General features: G+C 37.4%; 1 protein-coding gene across 26 annotated transcripts in view; it reads left to right on the top strand.

Moving 5' to 3' along the window:
• SGIP1 (SH3GL interacting endocytic adaptor 1) overlaps positions 1-16,192 on the top strand; it is a 214,722-nt gene that overhangs the window by 174,894 nt on the left and 23,636 nt on the right. For all 26 annotated transcript variants that reach the window (XM_060304507.2, XM_060304506.1, XM_060304576.1 and 23 more), the window contains one exon: positions 11,850-11,961. In XM_060304507.2, coding sequence (XP_060160490.1) covers positions 11,850-11,961 — 112 coding nt within the window. The remainder of the gene's footprint in view (positions 1-11,849; positions 11,962-16,192) is intronic.

Below are 16,192 nucleotides of genomic sequence, written 5' to 3'. Positions count from 1 at the left end.
ATCCTCCATAATGTAAATGTAGATCAAATCATCACACGTACACATTATATATCTGACAATTTTATTTCTCAATTGTACCTCAATAAAGTTAAAGAAAAAAGATCCTGGAACTGAAAAAAAAAGAGTGAATACAATGCTGAAATCATATGTGTGTGTGTGTGTGTGTGTGTGTGTGTGTGCGCGCGCGTGCTGCCTTTACTTGATTCCAAAAAGCCATCCATTGGGATGTGCTCCATTGGTTTAACAACACTTCAGGTGCAAAATAAGCTTCATTAAAAGTATAAAGGCATTTTTTTCCTAACTAACAATAACAGACAAATTGCAAGCCACTATCTTCAGTATAACCATCAGAAATTGAATCTAAACATTTCAATTTCAGAATTAAAAATACACCTAAGTCACTCTGGCCATCAGCAGTTATATTTAATATCACAGTGACTTGGTGCTTTTTATACAGCATGTTCATAATCTGGATCTTTTTATTCTCTTTGATGTTTATGGTTTCATTTGGGGGCACATCAAAAATTCCAAGGTTTTTTCTGCATTCGTATTCCTAAGTTTATTTATAAATTGCCAAAAGGTAACTTTCTTGAAAGTCAGCCAGAAGTTGTTGACAGATACAGTTTTAGCACCTGAGTTATATATTCTTTCATGATGCATAATTCAGTCATAACCTACTTGTCCCATCTTTCGAAATTCCATGGTTTACTTTTCAAAGAATCTGGCAGTTTCTCCTGCCTGCCGTTGCATAGCTTGGTGTGTGACAGTTTATCTTCTGTGTACAAATAACTTTTCACTTTATTACTGCATCAGGTGGAATCTTTAAAAACAATTCTTAAGGGAAAATAAGGGTCCAAATTTAATCACATGAGAGGCTGTCAATTCAAATAACTCAACTGAGGGGACCTCGAGATGAGCTGATCACTTCTAATCAAGGTTACATTCCCACAAGTACAAGCAGAGACAGCTCTGGAACATGTTCTGTTAGCAGCTGCCAGTTTTCTTTTGACATTGATTACAAGATGCATCTCAATTTCAGAAATTTTAATATTTTCATGTTTTCAAATTATGTTTCTTAACAATCAAGGAAGTATGTACGGTTTTATGCAAATAGAAGATAGACTCTGCTCTATAACCTGCATTCAATAGTAGCCATTTAAATTTATGATATGGAGTGTTTGGGATATGTATGTGTGTGTATTATACACATATACATCTATATAATCATGTTAATGTTTCCATAGTATTATATTGTATGCATGTACCTTTCTTTTATTAATGGATATTTAGGTTGGCTTTTTCTTTTCTTTTCTTTTTTTTTTTTTTGCTATTGTGTAAAATGGTGCAGTGAGCAGCCTTAAACCTATGTCCTCACGTACTTGTGTGAATTTTTCCAAAAGATAAACTGCTAAAACTGGAATCACTGTGTTAAAGGGTACGCACATCTAAAATAATACTACATATTGCCAAATGTCCATCCAAAAATTTATACCAGCATTATGATTAACATTTTTTCCATGCACTTAGCAACACTGAGTTATGTCAGTAGTTCTCATATTTTCCAATCTAATAGGTAAAATGTGATATGTGATTGTTTTAGCTCTATTTTTAATTACTGAAAACCTTTTAATATCTGCATAGCATTTTATTCTGTCATGAATTGTGATTTATTTCACTTCAGTTATTAGGCATTTAAATTGCTTCAAGTTCTCCCACATGCCATGAACATCTTTGCACATAATTCTTTGGCCTTAAGACATTTTCTTAGAATAGATCCTTAAAATTGGAATTATGGGCTAAATTTATGACACCTTTAAAGGCTCATGATACACATTGCCAGGCAGTTTTCTAGAAAGGTTATACCAACTTTTACTTCCATCAACATTATATTACAGTGCCTATTTCATTATATTCTCACATGCATGAAGTATTGTTTTCTTCAGATCTTTTCTAATCTGAAAAGATAAAAAATTATTTCTCTCTTCCTGTTGTATTTCTTTGATTACGAGCGAGGCTGAACTTGTTTTCAAATGTTTAGCCATTTATGGTTCCTCTGTGGGGTCCTTACTGGATGTTTTCCCAATGATCTTGATTAGCCCACCCATAATTTCAGCCCCATAGATATTATTCACTCTGTAAGTTTGAAGAAAGAAATAAACCATTATTATCCTTTAGCAAAACCAGTCCCGTAAAGTTTTTCCCAAGAGAGTTGATGAGGTGTAAAGGACATTCACAACCAATGACCCTTTTAAAGCTGTAAACCAGATCTTCTCAAACTGTTTTTTCATTATCCCCCTTCCCTTACCCACAGAGTCTTTTTAGACCTTTGTTTCCCCCTCATTGCTCCCCAGTAAAATTTTAATATCACAGATGTACTGTACACCTGGTTATGTACTGTATGAATATCTGTGTGCTTCATACATAAAAAGGTAAAGATTGCCTTCACCTTCCCCTAAGAACCAATTTCTACCCCTTTTGGGGAGAAGCTGCCCCATTGAGAATGCATACTGTGCATCCAGCTGGATATTGGAGCAAAGCTTTTGAACATGAACAGGCCAACACTGAAAATACAATTGAAGTTAGATCTCGTTTCAGTCACAGCACCTTTCTACTTACTATAGAGCAAGTTACCTTGAGCAAATTATTTAATCTCACTAAGCTTCAATCTCCTCGATGGTAACACATGCCTAATAATGGTATGTACCTCAAAGAGATGTTTGGAAAGTAGAAGACATAATGCATGTAAAGTATTCGGCACAATGGCCATCCCGTATAAGTGTTCTACATAGAGTAGCTCTTCATGTCTTCTCCACATTCTTTGTCATACCAGGCTCTAGCTGGCTTAGCTTCAGATGCTTAATCACTCTCAGTATTGTCTGTATGAAGTTGTATAGGTTTTGGTCATGTGAGTCCTCATACTGAAGACGTTTTCATTATGGCTTTGTCTCCTGCCTTATGTCCATGTCTAATAATAGTCCTTGTGTTGAATATGCTTGATGTGACTTTGATGATGAAAAGGAAACATAATTTTCGCATTTTCTGAGTCAACCATATTGTTTTAGGAAGTTAATTAAATACGGCATTAATTAATGTTGGATGATGGTTTGAGAACTGTAAGCAAAGACCCAGTTTGAAGAAAATTCTCTATAAAATACAACAAAAACGTTGACCAATCACATGTTTATGGACTAAGTGGAATTTGAAAAGCAACAATTATATGCACATGAAATATATATATTATATGTGCATATATACATTTTACACATAAAATATATTTTTATATATTTATATATGTATATATTTTACATATATGTATATCTCTCCAAGGCAGGTGAGCAGGGACTTTTGAAGAGGAAGACTGAAAACAACTCTAATCCTATTTACCTACCCAGAAATTCAGTGTCCTTAATTCTACTCTATGATAACTGACTTTAAGTATGCCTTCCTCATTTTCCTGAAGGTGTATGCCTTGCACACTGAAAAGCATGTAACAAGTATAACTCACCCAAAGCCACTGTGAGTCGAGACAAGCCTATGGGGCTCCTTATGTGGAAGGAGCGTGGAGTTAAGTGGACCTTCGTTTGAATCCTAACGAACTCCACTGCTTACGGTGAGAATGTGAGCAAAAGACTATCTTCTTTCAGACTCAGTTTCTTGATCTGTAATATGTAATAGTGCCCATGTGGGCACAGGACTGTGGTGATAATTAAATGATGCAGTATGTGTAAAGCATAAACGAGAGTGTGTAGCCCATAGCAAGTACTCAGTAATGTTGGTGACTCCTCATTTGAGGTTTGCCCTTTTTCCTCTGTACTGGCACTTGGCACTTAGCAAGTCAATTGATGCCACTTACTTCAGGATGTGAGGAACCAAACTAGCACTTAGGGAATCTTTCAGACTTTCTTAAGCCTCAGTTTTGTCATCTGCAAAATAGTAATAATAATATTTTTTTAAATGTGAGGATTCAGTAAGGTAATGCATGTGAAACTTTTAGAATAGTCCTGGGGGGCTTCTGGGGGGCTTCCCTGGTGGCGCAGTGGTTGAGAGTCCGCCTGCTGATGCAGGGGACACGGGTTCGTGCCCCGGTCCGGGAGGATCCCACATGCCGCGGAGCGGCTGGGCCCGTGAGCCATGGCCGCTGGGCCTGCGCGTCCGGAGCCTGTGCTCCGCGACGGGAGAGGCCACAGCGGTGAGAGGCCCGCGTACCGCAAAAAAAAAAAAAAAGAATAGTCCTGGGATACAAAAAGTATATGTTCAGTTTAGCTATCATCACAGCATTGTTATTTATGAGATTAACCTACAGCATTCATTAGATACAGAATTTTTAGACCTAGAATTCTAAAAGAGACAAAAATATACAAATATACCGAAATACACAAAATATTTTACATGTACATTTTTATATGCAGCATATACACACACATACAACATACACATATAAGATAAATTTCAAATAATTTAAGTCAACTAGTTTATGTAAAGTTGTAACATTCCAAGATGCAGAGAAAAAAAATAGAAAATTTTATATGTAATAACTTTTCTTTGACTCCTTTTCTTACAAACCTATCCTAAAAATTTTTAAACAAAGTTGCCGTGATTTTTAAAAAAGTAATATTACTTTATTAACCATCACTTCAGCTAGCTAAGATTCACAGGGTCACAAAAGTACAACTCACCTTCTCAAGTTAAGCTCTCACGATAAAATTCTTTCTACTGGGCTAAGAAAAGCTTCTAATCGTCTCTTTATCTTACTTTGTATGCTAAATGCATATGGTGTTGAGGGCAGCCTGAAACAATGTATTACATATTGTAACTGCCCAGCAAATTCTCCTTCTCTGTTAATGATAATGGCTATTACTTATTGAGTATTTACTATGCGGAGGCACTCAGATTTACATATACTCGCGAAACTCCTTACTTTAGTGCCCTTATGGGTGTCTTTGCAGTTACTGGATTTGGTAGGAAAGTAAAGACCAACTCGACATGAAAGTATTAATCTAGAACATTAGTCCCCATTCTAAAATCAGTTTACCAGATTAACCCTAGCATCTATCACCATTCATCACATAATATGCAGATGTAGTCAGTTTTTCCATAAATGTCTGAAACAAATAATGGACACACAATGCAGGTGCAGTGCACATTTATTGCAAAATGAAATTGCCAATCTTAGAAAGGATACAGGATTCCATGAAGTCAAGGAAAGTGATGGTGTAAAGCTCCTTAGGTTATATTCAAAGTCATCATCAATTGAGGGTTTAGCAGAAATAATACTATTAATGATTGAAAAAGAAGAAATAAAGGAAGCTTACATCATAGCCACTTCAAAAGAAAATCAAGAAATTGAGAGAACCTTAGGAAAATGTATAAAACTCTCAATTAACCCTGCAATATAGGATCACTTTATAATCATGAAAGAAAACCAAATCTGAAACTAGATTGTTGTATGAAGCTATAATACAATTTATCAGAAAACTATGCCTTTCCTCAAAATATCAACACAAATCATTTTTGTTCGTTCTAAGAACTCATTGATTATTTGATTGCAGTGTGTTAATAAAAGATTGTTTTCACAAATTTAGTTTATGACAATTTAGAGTGCAAGTCAAGCCTTTTTATTACTATATCCTATGAAATTTTGGAAACCGTTTAAATGCATTCATTTCTAAGTGACTTTTTTTTCTGATACTGACTATCCTCAGATAACAAAGACATTCTATATCATCATATGTAATCTTCACAGTATCTGTAGAAGGTACTATCTCCATTTTACAAAATGATGAAGGTGGACATGAGAGAGGTTAAGTAACTTTCCCAAGGTAACGCAATAAGTGATAAAGTCAGGATTCAAATTTAATTCAATCTGATTCCAACATTTTTGTCTTTATCACATTATACAGAATATACTCTATAAATTATAGTTGAATTGACTATAATTTTTTTTTTTTTTTACTAATGCTACTAATATGATTTGCTTTGTTTTAGAAAAAGCTAATCCAGTTCCCACTCTCTGCTTCTTCATACAACTCCTGGAATTTCTCCTCTCTTCTTTCATGCATTCTGATGCTGTCTATTGCTTCCATCTGTTGGTTGTCTCCTGCGTTCTCACTCCTGGACATAAGGGTCATTTGCCCTGCGTGTACAGCGGGCCTGGTGGAGCAGCAGGTATTCGGGTTGGTAGGCTGCAAGGCTGGTAATGGTCTTCTAAACAAACAAGACTGCCCTCTCCTGCTGTCCATTCTTCATGTTGTACTTTCAGAGTGACTGTTTCCAAACCCAGATGAAAAGAGAGTAAAATTTGCAGCTCTTTTGACTCCTGACATTTGTAAGTGCAAATCCTCTTTACAGTCAGATAAAGTTGGCGGCACTGACATTGATGTCCCAATTTAATAGGGATGCAGCTAGAATCAGTGACCTGCCCAAGGGCAGATGTTAACTAAGAAGCACAGTCACTACTGAAGCCCACAGCCTCCGAAGAGGTTCTAGATTCTTTACTGTAACAGCAAAGCATAATAGCTAAAAGTATAGATCACTTGCTCTCTGAGTTTGACCTACTTACACCTCCAAAGTTTTCTCATCTGTAAGAAAAGGTTGTTAAAAATAGCACCTACTTGGTGAGGTGTTTGTGTGAGTTAAAGGAGGTAATGCATATGAAGTATCACACAGAGTTAGGACACAATAAATAACAGCTATTACCATTTATTAAGCCTATAGTGACAAACGCTACAAACACCCCTGAGGGAAGCACTACTCTGACATAAATTCATATTATATTTAAAACAACTCAAAAGAAGTCTTCTTCATGAGCTGGTTTGATATGAAAAAAGTTCTAAATTTCAACTTTGCAAAGTGGAAAACATTATACAGAAAATGGAGTAAATTGTACCGAACAGGGGGGCAGGGGGACCGGACAGGCTTGCTCTGGGCACACCGTGAGGACACACTTCCCCTCCACACAAAAGACTGGCAGTGGTGTAGTACCAGGCGTCTCTGTGGAACCCGGGACTCGAACAGCCATTTATTTATCAAGTAAACCTTGTACTCTTACTCAAGTTCTGTACCTGGGTATTTCGCTTCCTTTTCTCCCTCTTTTTTATTTGTATCTTTCCCTTTCTCTTCTAAAATCGCTCTCCCTTTTCCCTTTCTCCTTTCATATTTTTACCTATACAGCCCCTACTCCATACTCACATTCATATTTCAGTTGACTACTCAGGAAATGCTTTCACAAATTAACAACCTTATCTTTTTCTTTTTTTATTGATTTCTTTTAGTTGATTTACAATGCTGTGTTCATTTCAGGTGTACAGCACAGTGATTCAGTTTTACATATATATATATGTATATATTCTTTCTCAGATTCTTTTCCCTTATAGGTTATTACAAAATATTGAGTATAGTTCCCTGTGCTATATAGTAGGATGACCTCTTCTTTTAAAGATGTCATACTAATTTTTCTTTAGCCTTAGTGTGTGTGTGTGTGTATAACCTTGCTTGGTAATGAGAGTCACAGAAAACTGCCTTTCAGAAAATTTCATCACATGATAGTGACTCTATGTGCCTTCTTCCATTTCTCAGAACTCCCTAAGTGTGCTTGGCAATTGCTTTCCAGGACCCTGGAATTGCTATTTTGTCAGAACTCGACAAGGTAATGGCAGCAACTTGTCCTTCTTGGGGGATCACATATGCACCCTCAGATGTCTAACATGATTTTGTTCTGACTTATATGTTCATGAGCAGTGTAGGTAAGAGCTCAGGATCCAGAGTCAGGAAGTACTAGGTTTGCATCCCAATGCTGTGCTTACTGCTTACTAACTGGGTGACTGTGGGCAAGGCTACTGAATGATTTGTAACCTCAGTTTTCTCCTCTGGAAAACAGGGATAACAATGGTAGTTCCCTAATAGGGGTATTATCAGGATTAAGAGGTAATACAGGAATAGTTCTTAGTATGCGATAAGAGGTACAAAGTTTTCGTTGTTGCTACTACTGTTTTTGTTAACACTAGGAGACCTAGGATTGAATTTCATCTTTACCACTTACTAGCAGAGTGAACTTGGGCTAGTGCAACAGAGATAATTATACTGAACCTGTTTATCCCCTCAATGTATAAAGAACAAAAAGCCATATTAGTGTTTGATATTTTATTTTATTGTAGGACAGACATAATAATTACTATTTCGACATTGAATTCTTTAAAAATGATCATTAATAATATAATAATTATAATACTTAGCTATCAATATTATCTAACTTCATGTAGTGCTTTGTCTTTCATTTGTATTTACTATTATAGTCCCCTTTTATCCTACAAGCTCCATGAAGGGAGGGGTACATCTCATACATTTCTGTGAATCCCTCAGCAACTAGCACAATGCCTACTTATTGCAGGAACTCACATTCAAATGAATCAACAGACAAATATGCATTCAACCAACTTTCATCTCCTATGAGTCCAAGCATTATATCAAGCGACTTGAATAGATATGAGAGCCACCCATGTAATACACAAAAATTAAACATGCATGATAGAATTCATTGCTCTTATGATAAAAGAAATTTGGGGTTGGAAGGAACCTGAAAATGTTGGTCTATCTCCTTGCTCAGTGAGGAGTACCATTTGTGGTACCTCCCTTCATTCTCTACCTCAGTAACTATTCAAATTCAAAGAACCAACTCTAATTCAACAACCTTAGTAAAACTCACCCTGACAAAATAACAGCAACAAAAACAAGAAGAAGATGTTTTTTCAAGTATATACCATGCTAAGGATATCCCATTTGATGTCCACCACAAACCTTTAATATAGATATTATTAGCTATTGATACTTTATTTTAAAGATGAAACTGAGTCACAGACAGATTAAATAGCTTGCTCCTGGTCACAGCAGATTGTAAGCGGAGTCGTTGGGATTCACACACAAGTCTATGTGACACCAGAGTCTGAGCTTCTTTTTATTAAATCAAGGAGCAGAATTTCCTGTTCTGCTCATTGGACAATTAATCTTGTAGTGAAAAAAACTCATAGTGCTGTCACTTGAGCTATTGTCTTAAGCTCTTGTTTGTATATGATATTGTTACTGGGTTTCCTATATGCTTGTATCTTATTTCCTGAAAGTTTACGTATCTGTGTTCCCACCACTATCTTACACATAGTAGAGACCCAGTAAATATTTGGCAGTTTCACTAAAACCACCAGTGAAGGGATACAGTTTCCAAAGCAGCTCATTTCTGTGTGAGAAAATTGTTCCTACTGTTTAAAACTCCTTAAATTCTTATAAACAACTTAAAACTATAGAATCCTAACACACAGGGATGATGTGATCTATTGCCTTCATTTTATGGTTGAAAAAACCTAAAGATAATTCATTTGCCCGAGGTCACAAAGCTATTAATTTGCAGATCCATGGCCATGAATTCTGGTCCCTAGAGTCACTGTCTGGTAATGTTATTTCAGATATTTGAAAATAGTTTTGAGGCCCCTCTTAGTCACCTTAGGCCATAAGGTTTGAATTTCTCAGTATCTTAGACACTCTCCTGGTTTTAGCCCAGTTTTCCAATAATCATAGTAACAAAGACTCTCTAAGGTACTGCAGGGGAACAGAAGCATTCATTTATTACTAATAGCATTTTCACTGAGTATAATCTTTACGTAAAATATTCTGGGGGACTTCCCTGGTGGCGTGGTGGTTAAGAGTCTGCCTGCCAAAGCAGGGGACACAGGTTCGCTCCCTGGTCCGGGAAGATCCCTACTGAGCCTGCGCTCTAGAGCCCGTGCTCCGCAACAAGAGAAGCCACTGCAATGAGAAGCCCGCGCACCGCAACAAAGAAATAGCCCTGCTCACCGCAACTAGAGAAAGCCCGCGTGCAACAACGAAGACCCAACACAGCCAAAAATAAATAAATAAAATAAATAAATGTATTTTAAAAAATAAGATAAAATAATCTGGCATTCTTAGCAATCAACAATTTATCTGCCTTATGGTTGGGTCATCCCACTTTGTAGTAATAAAACTATATCTTAAAAAAATAATTAAAAGAAAAAGACCAATTTATACGAAGATGGATTTAGAATAATTTCTACCTAGAAATGACCCAACATTTGGAGAATTTTTGTAGAATAATATATACTCATGGAAATGATATGTAGACCAGATAGCAATAAGGAAAATTGTGTAATAAATGAAAAAAGTAAAATAGAAGATGGCATAGTAATTGCAATGTATAGGGATGTGAAGAAATTAGAATTGTAAACTGTGGATCCTTTAAGGTAAAAGGGTTCTTTGTAAAATCTTGATGTTTTTTCCTTCTCTGGCATTACTGATTAAACCCACAGTAAGGACTGTAGTGCCCAGAGGTGAACACAGCTAGGGTATAGCGTTGTTGGAAAGAGAGGGAAGAGGTGAGGAAGGATAGATCTGGGCCAGACTGCGTGCCTCAGTCCATTCTGACTGCTGTAACAAAATACCACTCGAGGCGTGGCTCGTAAGCAACAAAAACCTATTTCCTGAGGACAAGGATTATGTTTAATTATCTCTGAATCCCCGGCACCTACCATAATGCCTGATACATAGCAGATAATAAGCAAATGTTTGTTGGTGATCCATTACTACATCCAAGATATTGAAAGACAAGGGAAGATAGAAAACGTAGACACTAGGATGAACTAGAATTATCAAGGAAAACTTTATTGAGGAGGGAAATATACAAAGGTAGATCTTTTCATAATCAGAGAAGAGTATGAAAGTTACTAAAGGTAAAAGATAAAAAGCATAACGCGTCGTCTGTGATGAGGTGGAGAAGAGTAAATGTGTTTTGTGTGATAAGAAGGAGAAGCAGTGAATGTGTGACATAATTAAATACTTTGTCCTAATAAAACTTGACTCTTCAGTACCATGTCTAGAGATTGTTAATGAAGACAACAGTCCTAAACTTCGCTCCTTTTGGAAACCTCAAGTTGTATCAAAAACATACAGGAAAATGTTTCATTTAGACAAACAATATGGTAAAAACAGCATAGGGAAAATCATGAGCCTTATAGGCTGGCAAACCTAGGTTTGAATTTTAGTTTTGCCAGTTAACTAACTGTATCTTGGGCAAGTCACTTAGCTCTTTGAGCTTCAGTTTTCTTTCTGTAAAATGGGAATAATAATGCCTATCCCACAGGGCTGATGTGGGGCTTGAATGTGGTAACTCTTGTAAGGTATCCAGCGTAGTGCCTGGTATGTAGTAGATGGTCAGTAAACTGTTATTTTTAATAATGTGAATTGATGCATTGATGTGTTTGTGCTAAGTCAAGGTGGACGTTTGGGTTGTGTATGTTTGGGGACATGTACACTTGAGCCTACTTGATCTGAGGGTAATTGGACTTTTTGAAATGGAAACACCCCAGAGAAGGACAGTGTGTAACACTGTGCTCCATGGCTGTTTGTCTCTTTAAAATGAAGAAATGCAAACAGTTCTGAGTGTGTGGGCAATTGTATAAGGCGAAGGCTCAAATAAGAAGCTAATAATTTTCCTACTAACTACCTGCTGTACAAACTGTCATGCAAATACTGCCTTATGCTTTATGTAAAACATTGAAACCCCCTATGACTTTATTCTTCTGCTTGGATTTTTTTCTGTAGTAAAATACATCGTTGTATTAATTTCGAGTGTGTTTGTCTGTAAACCAGCCAAATATTTCCTTTTAAATACTTGAGCTCTATGTTGAATATACAGTTATGGCTCTTAGCACATTGCTTTTTTTTTCAGTAACTAGATTTCATCCTCTAATCCTTTAATGGGCTTTTAGTTCCACATGTACTAAGATGGCTCCGATCCATATTAAATGAAGATTTTTCATTTCATGCAGGTTCTTCCAGGGGACCCAGCCCCCTAACCATGGGAGCCCAGGACACCCTCCCTGTTGCAGCAGCATTTACAGAAACGGTCAATGCCTACTTCAAAGGAGCAGATCCGAGCAAGTAAGCCTGGGACTTGGTCCATTGTATTCTCCAAACTCTATCCAATTCAGTGGGCACACCCTATATATAATTATTTCATTCCATATCCTAAAACCAAAAAAAAAAAAAAAAAATCCAGTCAACAGTAACAGGTGGCATACCTAGAATTAATTTGATTAGGAATATTAATTCACTGCTTTTTAAAAAAATATGCCAAAAGGTCCAGTAATCTAATCTAATACAGAAATCTCTGATTCAGTTTTGGTTGCAGGTTACAGAAAACCCAACCAACTCCATCAGCAAGGAGAAAATGTATTATCTCACAAAAGGAAATGTCTAGATCATGTCTTTATTGTCTTAGTCTTTCCTGGGTGGGAGTCACCCACATATAAACTGAAACAATGGTGCATTGGAATGAGAACCTGGAATAAAACCACCTTTCCATAACATGCAGATACGTAAGAGGACAAGTTATGTGTTACCCTTGTTAAGTAAGGAAAAACTAGCCAAAAAAATAATCACAGCAAAGTAAAAATTTTAGGTAAAAATGTACCACTCTCTATTTACGTGAGCCTGATTACACTTATATCAGTACAACTTGACAATGGGCTTTACCTGAATGTACATGCTTCTCTATAAGGTGTCCCATGGATGGGGTTCAGGAAGTCTATGGATCCCCTGAAATTATATTTCATATCTAATGTGTGTGTGCACATGCACATTTGTCCATAGACACTCTACAGTGTTCATCAATTTCACAAAGGGGTTCAGATTCAAAAAAAAAGTTAAGGGCGATTTTTAGTCTACACTGAAAACTAAACACCTAAGTCAAACTGGTTTTCAAGTGTGTCACTAATACAATTCCAGGTCTGAATCTGATGTATAAACAAAGGACAAACCTAGGTGAGGAAAGAATTGCTTTTTATTTTTTACTTGCAGGGACTAGAGCTTAGAAAACCTTGGTAGCCATGGAAATAAAGATGAGAGAAAAAATTAAATGTGCATATAGAACACTAGACTGTTTTATAAAAATTTTTGAAATAGTGATAAGTATAATTAGAACTTGGAACTCTATTTTAAGTGAAAATCTATATGACTAATTGTTAACCCTCTTTACATTTCAGAAACACTAGCTTTTTTTTTTTTAAGTCTAAATCTAACAACATTATGCTGGAAAACTAATATAATTAGTAACTGCACTCCGTTCTAGCCACTGAGATCTAGCAATCTCCCTAAATATCCTTTTAAACAGCATTTAGGTTTTATTCTGGGCCCAGAGTTTTGCAGAGAAACAAATACTGTGGACGCTGGCGTCTTGGTTCATTTGCTCTGCTATAACAGACCAGCTGGCTTATAAATAACAGAAATTTATTTCTCAAAATTCTGGAGGCTGGAAAGTCCAAAACCAACGCCCCGGCAGATTCGGTATCTGATGAGAGCCAGCTTCCTGGTTCATCGGAATCTTACATACTGGAAAGAGCTAAGGAACTTTGTGGGTCTCTTTTATAAAGGCACTAATCTCATTCTTGAGCGCCCTATCCTCATAACCTAATCACGTCCCAAATATCATCACATCAGGGATTAGGTTTAAATATATAAATTTTGGGAGAACACAAGCATTCAGGCTATAGCGTTCTGGTTTCTCCCACATCTCTTCTTTTTCATCTTCAGAGCAGAAAGATCATTTGCCATGACCATGCATCAACAGCAACTAAAAGCTCCTCATACAGAATATGCATTTGAACTGTTAGAGAAAAGTAAGCATCATTAGCTTAGGTTGTATACAGACTTTGTATACATACATACATGTTTCTTCTGTAGACCCTTCTTTGAGTAAAGAATTTGCATGACTTTCTGTCACACCAGTTTTAAAGACTACTTATTACTGACTGACCTAGACCTTAGAAAGCTCAGGCTTCCCTGAATTGCAGGTAGAAACACACCCTAAAAAAAATGAGTAGTCGAAAATGTGGAGAGGTGTCTATAATGGAGTGAAAAACACTAAGGATCACACGAGAACGAATGCTTTTTTGTCTGCTTACTAATTGTCTTTCATTCATTCATTTATTCAGAGAGATCCAATTGTAGTAGGGGTACTTCCACTTCTGGTCCCCCCTGAAATCTATTTTCAATGTAACATGTCACTCCTCAGCTCAAAATCTTCCTAACTTGTTCAAAGTTAAAGCCACATGCTTCATAATGGTCTATAAGATTTGTCCTTCACGACCCATCCCAGTTGCCACCTCTCTGATCTTGCCTCCGTCACCCTCGTCCTTAATCACTCCCCTCTAGCCACTCTGGCTTCATGGCTGTTTTTCTTTCATCAGCCCAACCCCACCTGCAACTCAGGATCTTTGCATTTGTTGCTCCTTCCGCCTTAGTGAAATCTTCTCGAAACTATCTGAGTGACTTGCCCCCTCACTTCCTTCATGATTCTTCAGCAGATTTATCAGAGACCTTCTATGTAAAATAGCAATTCTCCTGCCCTCTCCGCTGTCAACACTTCCTTTCTCCCTACTTCACTTCCTCTTCCCTCGTAGTTAACATACTTCCTGTTTTCTAGTTAATGAACATGCTAATTAACATGTTCCATGTTTTCAGTGTCCACTGTCTGTCCCTTCCCCCACTAGAGTGTAAGCTTCATGAGAGCTGGGACTTTAAGTATTTCGTTCATTGTTATATCCTCAGTACCTAAAACACGGCCTGGCATGGAGAACCCAGTGCATATTTGCTGAACAAGTTGAGTTGAATTACTCACCTAACATTTACAGAATGTCTATTATGTGGCTGCCATTGTGCTAGACAGGGATATATTGGTGGTGAAGACAATTGATATGGAAAATAAAACTTGTACATAAATATAATGCAAAGTCCACTATAGGAGAGGTGTAGATATGGGGCAATGGGAGTTAAGAAGTCCTTAATAATAATCTTTTTTAAATCCCAAGAAGTGGTACAGCAGCCTACCAGTCACCTGCGAACCTGTCCCTATACAAGCTGGGTCCTTCGTCTCGTTTCGGTTTCCCCAGCACACTCTGACAAGTGTCTGCGGAGGTCTATACCAGTGAGCCTGGTGTCCATGACTTTAGCATTCCAGTGATGTGGTACTTGAGCCAAGTTAATACTAGTGCTTTTCCTATGCCCTTCCAAATTAACTGAGCCTTTGATCTGTGGATGACTGCACATATTGAGTCTTTTTTCAGTTATATTGCCGTAAGTAGCTGTAGTGTATACTGTATATTGGTAGATGGGAGATTTAGTATATTTCACTGAAATTATGAGATCTGAAATTTATGAACAGATCATGAAGTGACATTCTTCTAAATTTAATTTCATCTCCAAGCAGTGAATCACTTTAATTGCTGTTCCTTTGTTATTCACTTTCAAAGAAACAACTCAAGTTCAAAAGTTCGTTCCATCATGGGGAGAGGTGGGGAGGAGGATAAAGCCAACCACAGCGCCACATAGAGAAATGATGCAGAAAACGCACGTGGCTTTGCTTTGCCTGTGGTTCTCTCTCATCCTGTATCAAAGACTTCCCCATTTGTTTTCAGACCATACACTGGAAACAAAAATCTACTACTGGTTTTCTGGCATCTGAGTCTTTCTCAGTAGCTCAAAGGCAGAGAACTCCTTGACTTTGCTGCCACCTGGGGGAAACGTATTTCCCGTTATTAGCTCCTATTTGAACAACTCCTGTGCTAGGAACGAATTCTCTAATTCCCAAGAAAACCTTAGGCTTCTCAGTTATAGTCTATCCTTCCCTTATCACCATATTTCAATTAGTTATTCAAGTGTATATCTCCCTGCTTAAACTAGAAGTTTGCTCAAGACCACATTTGTCCTGTTTCTCACTGCCCATTCTAGTGCATTACACGATGCCTGGTACATTGATTAGGCAGCCAATATATAATTGTTAAATGTATGAATTTATTTTTAAAATACTTTATTGAGTTCCTACTCTGCACTGGGTTCTGTGTTTTATACCTTTGCCTTCCCAGAACCTAAGACACAGTACTTGCCTTCACAGTAGTAAATATGTGCAAGAAACTACAAAGCAGTTTTTTTTTTTCTAATCTGTCCTTGGGCTTCCCTGGTGGCGCAGTGGTTGAGAGTCCGCCTGCCGATGCAGCGGACGCGGGTTCGTGCCCCGGTCCGGGAGGATCCCACATGCCACGGAGCGGCTGGGCCCGTGAGCCATGGCCGCTGAGTCTGTGCATCTGGAGCCTGTGCTCCGCAGCGGGAGAGGCCA

Source organism: Globicephala melas, chromosome 1 (assembly GCF_963455315.2).
Source record: "Globicephala melas chromosome 1, mGloMel1.2, whole genome shotgun sequence".
Lineage (NCBI taxonomy): Eukaryota > Metazoa > Chordata > Mammalia > Artiodactyla > Delphinidae > Globicephala > Globicephala melas.
Note: the sequence above shows the minus strand (reverse complement) of the source record. Positions and strands in the feature narration are given on the sequence as shown.